The 8,407-nt window shown below is 39.6% G+C and overlaps 1 protein-coding gene across 1 annotated transcript in view; it reads right to left on the reverse strand.

Moving 5' to 3' along the window:
- Nucleotides 1–447: 447 nt before the first annotated feature.
- EYA1 (EYA transcriptional coactivator and phosphatase 1) overlaps nt 448–8,407 on the reverse strand; it is a 157,771-nt gene continuing 149,811 nt past the window's right edge. The window contains exon 16 of the mRNA XM_023534594.1: nt 448–2,359. Within this exon, the coding sequence (XP_023390362.1) occupies nt 2,279–2,359 (81 nt within the window). The 3' untranslated portion in view covers nt 448–2,278. The remainder of the gene's footprint in view (nt 2,360–8,407) is intronic.

Below are 8,407 nucleotides of genomic sequence, written 5' to 3' on the forward strand. Positions count from 1 at the left end.
TAGCTGTCTGCCATTAGTTGGGCCAAATTTTAGAGGTCTACATTGTGGGCATTCTTTATAGATAGAACTGCCTAACATTGCTGTCCCTCGGGTACTTAAGTGGCTAAATCTATGCTCTGCCATCCAAGATACTTAATGTTGAGTTCTGTTCTATAGTCGATAAATTTGAGTGAGAATCTAGTTTATGTAGTTTCGAGGAAGAGCTTTTCCATTCGTCTGTTCTTACAGGGATCAACGAAACAGCTGTTAGGCTTCTACATTCGTCCATGAAAGATCTGAAAAGGCCATCACTGCAACTGCTTCATGCCACTCCCTTCCGCTGGACTCAGCATTTTGATGCAACCAAGGTCCTGCTTATCAGGCAGGTAGCAAAGAGGTAAGAAAATACTGACATTCGAGGAGCTTACAGTACCTTCACAAATCAGTTTTATTAATTTAAACACAAAATTAATGAAGAAAAATTCTGTACACAATTGTGGACACAACACACTTTTATACAGTAAGGCCAAGATAAACTTTTCAATCTGCAGAGTACAAAAACGTAAAATGGAAAAGGCTAAAAAATCATCAACTTCTGTTTGCTTCAAGCAAAAAAAAAAAAATTGTTAAACAATTTGGAGAATTCACAACTAATTCTAGCAGCAACATGAAACTTCAGAAAAGGAATAGAGTAGCTCTTTAGCTACTTTGGATCAAAGCTGGTGTTTTTCTCCCCAATATTAAAGAGAATTCATCCAAAAAGTAATTTCATGACAGTGGAAGTCTTTATGGATAAATGAGTACCCACACTGATGACTCTCTGAGAAACTGTTTACTTCCCATATTTATGCTTGTCATGTGATACATGACATAGGTGGAGAGTGAAGTTATTTCCTTGGTGATGATGACTGAGTCATGTCCACTGCCGGCAATGAACTTCCCTGGGAGGGTGGGGGGAGAGTGTGCAGGAAAACAGCCGTGAATGTGGGGAGTCATGCAAAGTTTCGCTGATCCCAGATATGTGGCGATGTCCTCTATTTAAACAAGAAAATGCGGACACTATAATCTGAGCACATGAAAGCTTTGCTAGTCTCCAATTCATGAACCATTTTATTAATAAAATATATCATCTGCATTCTTTGTGGGAAGAAGCATTTGAATAATCATTTTTTCCCCAAGTAGTTACATATAATACATTAATGTTGAAAATGAAAAAGTGAGGATGTAAGAGGACTTTCATTTCACATGATTTAAGACACTGCTGTATTATTTCCCCGAGGCCTTTCTAACAGCATAAAAAAAAGAACTGATGTAAAAATTTCGGAAAACAAAATCCTATTAACACTTGACATCCATGCTTTTGGTCTTGACAACATTATTATCTAAAAAAAAAAAAACAACCCCCATTATCTACATATTTATACCCAGTATACTTTGATAAGGCACTGCACCTGAGTTTGTGCACAGAATGCCTCATACTTCGCTATCAAGGCATTGCTACCTTTCGATATCATTTTCTAAACAATATGTAAAAGAATCATCCATTATTACAAATTTACACCAAAAATTCTTTCTGTACACGATTGTCTCAGTGATGTACATATTATACGTTTAAATTAGTCATAAACTACTTTGCAATGTGCTAAAATTCAAAGTACTTGCTGTGTCACGAGGCAAAGGCCTTTAATCGCTTATTTCTTAACGCTATTGTCTCTTCAGTTATTTGATGCCAAAAAAAAGTCTGTTTGAATTAGATGGTACTTGGATTATACCTCAATAAAGCTGTTTTTTTTTTTCTTTTAAAAAAAAAAAAGTCTTCATAAATAAGTACAGATGTACAGATTACCCTGGGTATGAGACACCGAAAAGTAAACCTTCTTTCCAGGAGAATTCCCCCACTGGTTTTCAGGGAACACACTTCAGTCTCTGTTGTGCAATCAGGTCTGCTGTATTGGAGAAGCCGCTGACGTCACATTGACGATGCTAACAATCTGGGCGTTTGCAGGTCCTTCTTCACAGGTTTGAACCATGTAGTTAACGTGGCAAAGACACATGCTGTGCTAGAACATTCTCATGGCTTATTTTCATTGGATTCACAGTACTAGAGTCAACAGCTGTTCTGAAGGAAGAGACGTGGTCCTTCGTTTACCACGACGGCAGGGGTGGAGGCCGACGGCAGCTGCGCGTCGAGATGTCGAGACCGGTGAGTTCGCTAGTGCGGCGCCGACACGAGCTCAGGCCTGCTGGATTTGTTCCTGGTCACCCAGCAGCTGTGCAGCTCGAAAGTGCTACGTGGCGGTCACAGGTACTCCAGTTCCAAGGCGTGATGTAGGGCCATGAGGTCCGAGTGGCTGGAGATCCTCCAGAAGGGCATGGCGTGCTGGGAGGGGCAGACACATGGTGAGGACAGAGCGAGCTCCCGGCGCCCGCCCCGGCCCCGCCTTCGAAACCCCCTGCAATGCTCATCCCTGTTCTCGGGGCTGCCAGCTAAGATCTCAGTGTCACCTCTGTTTAAAACAAAAACGCAAACTCGGTCCTCCCCTAAGAATACCAGACTGCATTGAAAAATGTAATCTGGAGTCTGTTTCTTTTAAGAAGTTGACGGATATTATTTCCTAAGTAGACCTACACCGGGTAGGTCTTCTACACGAAGAATGCCAATTCTAAGCTCTAGAATACAGTAGCTGTGACTGAAACTTTGTCAAAAACAGTTGCCTTTCGAAGTATGTATATCCGGTGGATTTTTAATGCCGAAAGTCTAAGCGGTTTTCCTTAGCCGGTAGTATTTTACAGCTTTCAAAACTGAAGTTGCTTCTTACATAAGGAAAAAAATTATTTTCACTTATTTCCATCAGGCATTCTTTGTGTCAACCTTAAAATGGCTTTACTTTACCATGTGGGAGAATTTTACATGAACATCTGAGGTGTTTTGTTTTATCTAAAAGGGAATGTTTGTGAATTACCTGAATTAATCAGATACAAACAAACAAAAAAACCAGGTTGCTTCATCCATTTAGGAAGAAAACATGATTATAAACTTTAACTGCTCAAAAGCACTGCAGTAAGTACTTACGTATTAGCAAAAGCTTTTTCTTAAGTAAGAGCAAGATAATTATCTTTCAGAGGGAACATTCTATGTAGCACCTAGAAAGACAGTTTTCATTTTTTGCAAACATACAATGTGAAGGCCTGAGTATAATTTGCAATTATAGTTCTAAGGAATTGTTAAAAAAATTCAGACTAATAGAATTTGATAGGGAAACTGGAATTGAGTTTTGGGGGGATTCTCTGTAGGTAACGATGGAAGCTACTCACTATTTTGGTATCAGTCACACAGCTGTTACATTCTGGGAATGCAAACTTTTAAGTCCCTTATTAACCACATCTTTGTCTCAAGTAATCCGCTAAAAGCATATATCATAGTCTGTGTCACCCTTTGATGACAGAATAGTCTAGAACCCAGTACTAGAAATCTGATTAATTTTCAAATTTTTAGGATGATTCACTTGGCCACCTATCAAAACAGACTGTCCTACGCATCCAGCTGTTCGAGAGGGAATCTTTTGGACCTGCAGGCATGGTGTAGAAGACGCCCTGGCCCGCCCTGTTGGCCTGTGAGTGAGTAGTAGGAATGCACACTGATGAGTGGTCACCTTTGTGCGATGGCAGGAGTGGGAGGGGCTGTTCCTGATAAGAGGTGACAGCTAGGCTAGGCATGGAAGGGTGACCCTTCAGAAAGCACTCTAGTGGTGGTGTGTGTTTGAGGGCAGAGAATACAGGAGAGATTCAGCGTTAGGATACTGGCTGTGAGAGAAATACATGGTTAGTGACATGACTGGATGCAGGACCCAAACGAGTAAGTATGAACACTATTTTACTAGAGAAAAGAAAAACAAAAAACAGAAGAAACACTCTTCAGTAACAGCTGGTAAGGAGTAAACCTAAGAGTCATAGCAGGTTGGGTCTGTATCTGAAGCCCACATGCTATGATGCCTCCTGTTCTCCGTGGCCTTTTTATTCAGCAGTGTGAATTATCAGCACCATAGCACAGCTTCACACACACCCTCACTTCCATTCTCTTTGGTAAGGGGCACCGAAAGATTCGACTGTGATACACAGCTCAGTCTTGAAAAATGTCTGATTGATTACAATAAAGATTCCCTTTTAATCTAATTAGAAATCTGTGTATTATAAAATTCTTAAAATGTAGAATAGTATAAAGAAATACCAATCGCCTCTAGTATTTCACACAGTACAGGGATACTTCACTTCATTGTGCTTCACAGATATTGCATTTTTTACAAATCGAAGGCGAGACTGTCCACCAGTAAGATCAGAATACTTGCTTTACCGCGATGGCCCAGAACCAAGCCCAGTGTCCCCATGGCACATCTGCTCACTTTACTATTACTCTCCAGCTCATTTTGACACATTTTTAAGGAAAATCATTATTTTAAAAGTTTGCAAGTATTCAACTGTACAGTGTGTTTTTACATTTAACCATCTACTTGGTATCTATTTTAATGTTCCTTTTTAATTGCTAATTAGGTTTTTCTTAACTTTTGTATTTTCTTTAATTGGCTAGATTCGTTGCCCCTCCCCAAAGCTGCTTCTCATGAACAACTGAACAAAGCTGTCCAGAAACTTTCAGGACAGCTATCTTCAAAAATATAAATTCTTTTGCATGCCAATTATCTGATTAAATTTAAGCATGATTCCCACGGACAATTCAAATGGAAAGCTACTGGTATACTCAGGAGTACGTATTGCAGAATGTGACGAGTGGCTGAGGAAAGGGAACTGAAAACCATCCAGCTAATTCTCTGGTACATGGTTAAGGTGTAAACTGAGCATTTAATTCCATTGTACACTCAGGATCCATGCAGTGCTCTGTGTCTTACCTTTAAGGTGTAGGAGGTGATGTCAGCCTCGCACGCATTTAATCTAAACTGCTGCCCTTTTAGACCATACTCAAAACACGTAATAGAAGGTGAGATTATCCAAAGGTCTCTGAATGGCCTTGTTTGCTGCCACTGAAATACTGGTGACTTTAGCCTTCCTATAGAGTATTAACAAGCAGCACCCTGAGGTGAGTTCAAGTGACGAAATAGGCCTGTGGTACATTACAGACGACTCATCAAAATGCAGTGATGATGGGGTAATTCACTGGAACAAAAGTGTAAAAGGCTCTACAGTGATAACTGGCAAACCTTAGGTGTCTGTGAAGGAACACAGGCAGGCCCTGGGGACACTTCCCAGACGAGGACAGCAGTTCCATTCTCACAAAAATTAGCGTTTCTTCTCTAAGAAATGTACATTTACTATTAGTGATTATAAGACTGAATCTAGGGGACTCAATTTCATTAACAAATAATTAGAATTAACATTGCAAAATATTTTCTCTAACTAGGAACATACTGATGTGAAGATTTTATGGATATATAAGAGCTTCCCAGGATAATGAGAAACAAGGTAAATAGTTTTTTTCCCCCTGCATTATTGTTTAGCCTGGAACAAATATTTCTCATGCGAAGTCAGAGAGCTATGGGAGGAAGAGCAGGCTCTAGAATGAGGAGACTGTTATACTCTCAAATCTGATGTTACGTGGCTTTGAGTTATGATATTGTCTCCTTGGAGCTCCAGTTTGTCTATGACATTATTAGTCTATTACCTATATAAGCAGTGTAGCTACAGAAGATGTTTAATATATAATACATACATGATACGTGCCCTCCCTGACAAGAACCAACAGGTAAGACATATCTGCTAAAACTGTTTCATTACAGTGTAAGGCAGTGTAGGATTAAGAATCAAAATGACTTAGCCAGAGCAATTGGGCAAGAAATAAAAGGCATCGTAATTGGAAAAGAAGTAAAACTGTCCATTTTCAGAGACAGGATTTTCTATGTAGAAAATCCTAATAAATTTAGTAAAGTTGGAGAATGCAAAATTGACCTACAAAAATCAGAAATATTTCTAACATTATCTGAAAAAGAAATTTACAACAGCTTCAAAGAATATAAAATACTTGGACACAAATTTAACCAAGGAAGTGAAAGATCTCTACACTGAAAACTACAAGATATTGATAAAAGAAATTAGACACAAATAAATGGAAAAGTATGTGTTTATGGATTAGAATATCATTAAAATGTTGATACTACCCAAATACATTTATAGGTTCTATATCAATCCCTATCAAGATTCCAATGACATTTTTTATGTAAGTAGAAAAAAAAAATCTTAAAATTTATATGGAATCACAAATGGCCAAAGTAATCCTGAGAAAGAACAAAGGCATTACATTTCCTGATTTCAAGCTATATTATAAAGCTATGGAGGTCAAAACAGTATTGTATGGGCATAAAAACAAACATATAGACCAGTGGAATAGAATTGAGTGCCCAGAAATAAACCAATGCATAGACAGTCAACTAATATTTGACAAGCGAGCCAAGAATACTCAATGGAGAAAAGACACAATAAATGGTGCCGGGAAAATTATCATTTCACATTTAGAAGAATGAAACTAGGCCCTTATCTTGCATCTTCACAAAAATTAAGTTGAAATGGATTAAAGACTGGAAACTACAGATCTCCTAGAAGAAACCATAAGAAAAAAGCTCCTTGACATGGGTCTTGGCAATGAGTTTTTGGATATGACACCTAAAGCAACAAAATAAACAAGTAGACTGCATCAAACTAAAAAGCTTCTGCAACCTGCAGAATGGAAAAACATATTTGCAAACTAATCTGATAACGGGTTAATATCTAAAATATGTAATCAACTCAATAGCAAGACAACACTGCAGTGCAATTAAAAAATGGGCAAAGGATCTGAATAGACATTTTGCCAAAGAGGACACGCATCAGATGATTAGTGGCCAACACCACTAATCATCAGAGAAATGCAAATCAAAACCACCATAAGCTGTCACCTCATGCCTGTCACAAAGAGAAATGCTGGTGAGATCACAAATTGGTGCAGCACCATGGAAAACAGTGCAAAAATTAAAAATAGAACTACTATCCCATGACCCAGCATTTCCACTTCTGAGTATCCAAAGGAATTGGGAACACCATATTGAAGAGAGAGTTGCACCGCCATATTCTTAGCAGCCTTATTTACAACAGCGAAGACATGGAAACGACCTATGTGTCCATTGTCAGATGAATGGATAAAGAAGTTGTGGATTATATATGCAACCTGTTGTATATGTATTCTGCTATGACATTGTAGAATATTATTCTGCCATTTGTGACAACATGGACCTTGGGGGCACTACGCTAAATAAGTCAGACACAAAAGGACAAATATTGTATGATTCTCTTATAAGTGGAATCTAAAAAAAAAAGACCCTCCCAAACTCAAACCAAGTATGTGGTTACCAGGTGAGGGGAACTGGGTGAAGGTGGTCAAAATATACCAGCTTCCAGCTGTAAGCTCTCTGACAACTGGGGCCACAATGTACGACGTGATGGCTGACTCAAAATCTAGTAGTAGATCCTAAGAGTTCTCATCACAAGGAAAAAAATTTTTTTTTGTATCTATATGAAGTGATCGATGTTAACTTAGTGGGATAATGATTTCACAGTATACACAAGTGGAAGTCGTTCTGCGGTATACCTTAAGCTTATACAGTGCTGTATGTCAGTTATATCTCAACAAGACAAAAAAATCAAAATGAAAAATCCAGAGAGAGGAGTGCTGAATTGTAAGCCAGAGGGGCTAAGTTGAGCCTGCACTGAATTTGAAGAATGGGCAAAGCTGGTTAGGTAGATGGGACTCCCAGTCAGGAGACGAGGTATGTGACAAGTCTAGCAGGTAGAACGCACAGAGCATTTAGTGTGGAGATGGTGGGGCTGGAATGGTGTGTTCATAATAAAAACTAATAAGAAAGGAAATGTTCCCAGAGAGATGCTCCTGGAATGGCTAGCTAGAAAGGAATAAGCTGTTTGGCGCGACGCTTAGGGAAGGATGGATTGGAGGAGTGGCTGGCAGCAGAGAAAGTAGGCAGAAGGACAGTGGAAATGGAGTGGGCGTAAGGGACAGGAGACACTGTGGAGAGAGGATCCACGTGATTCAATAGTGGGTTGGAGGTAGAGAACACCAAAGCATATTTGAGTGGGCGAACGGAGTCGGGAAAGCTTAATGCATCTGCTGGTATTCAGCTGGAATGACGGGATGATACCTCACGGAGGAGACACTCCATCAGGTAGCGAGCCATGAGACTGAAAACAGAGCTCATCACAAATCGTAACAGAAGTGACAGGTGAAACTGTGATGCGCATGCATTGTTTAGGGGTACAGTGAGAGAAGTGGGTACTGAGGCCTGAATCTTGGGAAGCAGCACGTTTTGGAGTCATCGGGACAAAATGTTCCCCGAACAATGGGAAAACAGCGCCGCCTCCCTCCGCGGCTCTGGCC

The sequence above is a fragment of the Pteropus vampyrus genome, unplaced genomic scaffold (genome assembly GCF_000151845.1).
Source record: "Pteropus vampyrus isolate Shadow unplaced genomic scaffold, Pvam_2.0 Scaffold127, whole genome shotgun sequence".
Classification (NCBI taxonomy): Eukaryota; Metazoa; Chordata; class Mammalia; order Chiroptera; family Pteropodidae; genus Pteropus; species Pteropus vampyrus.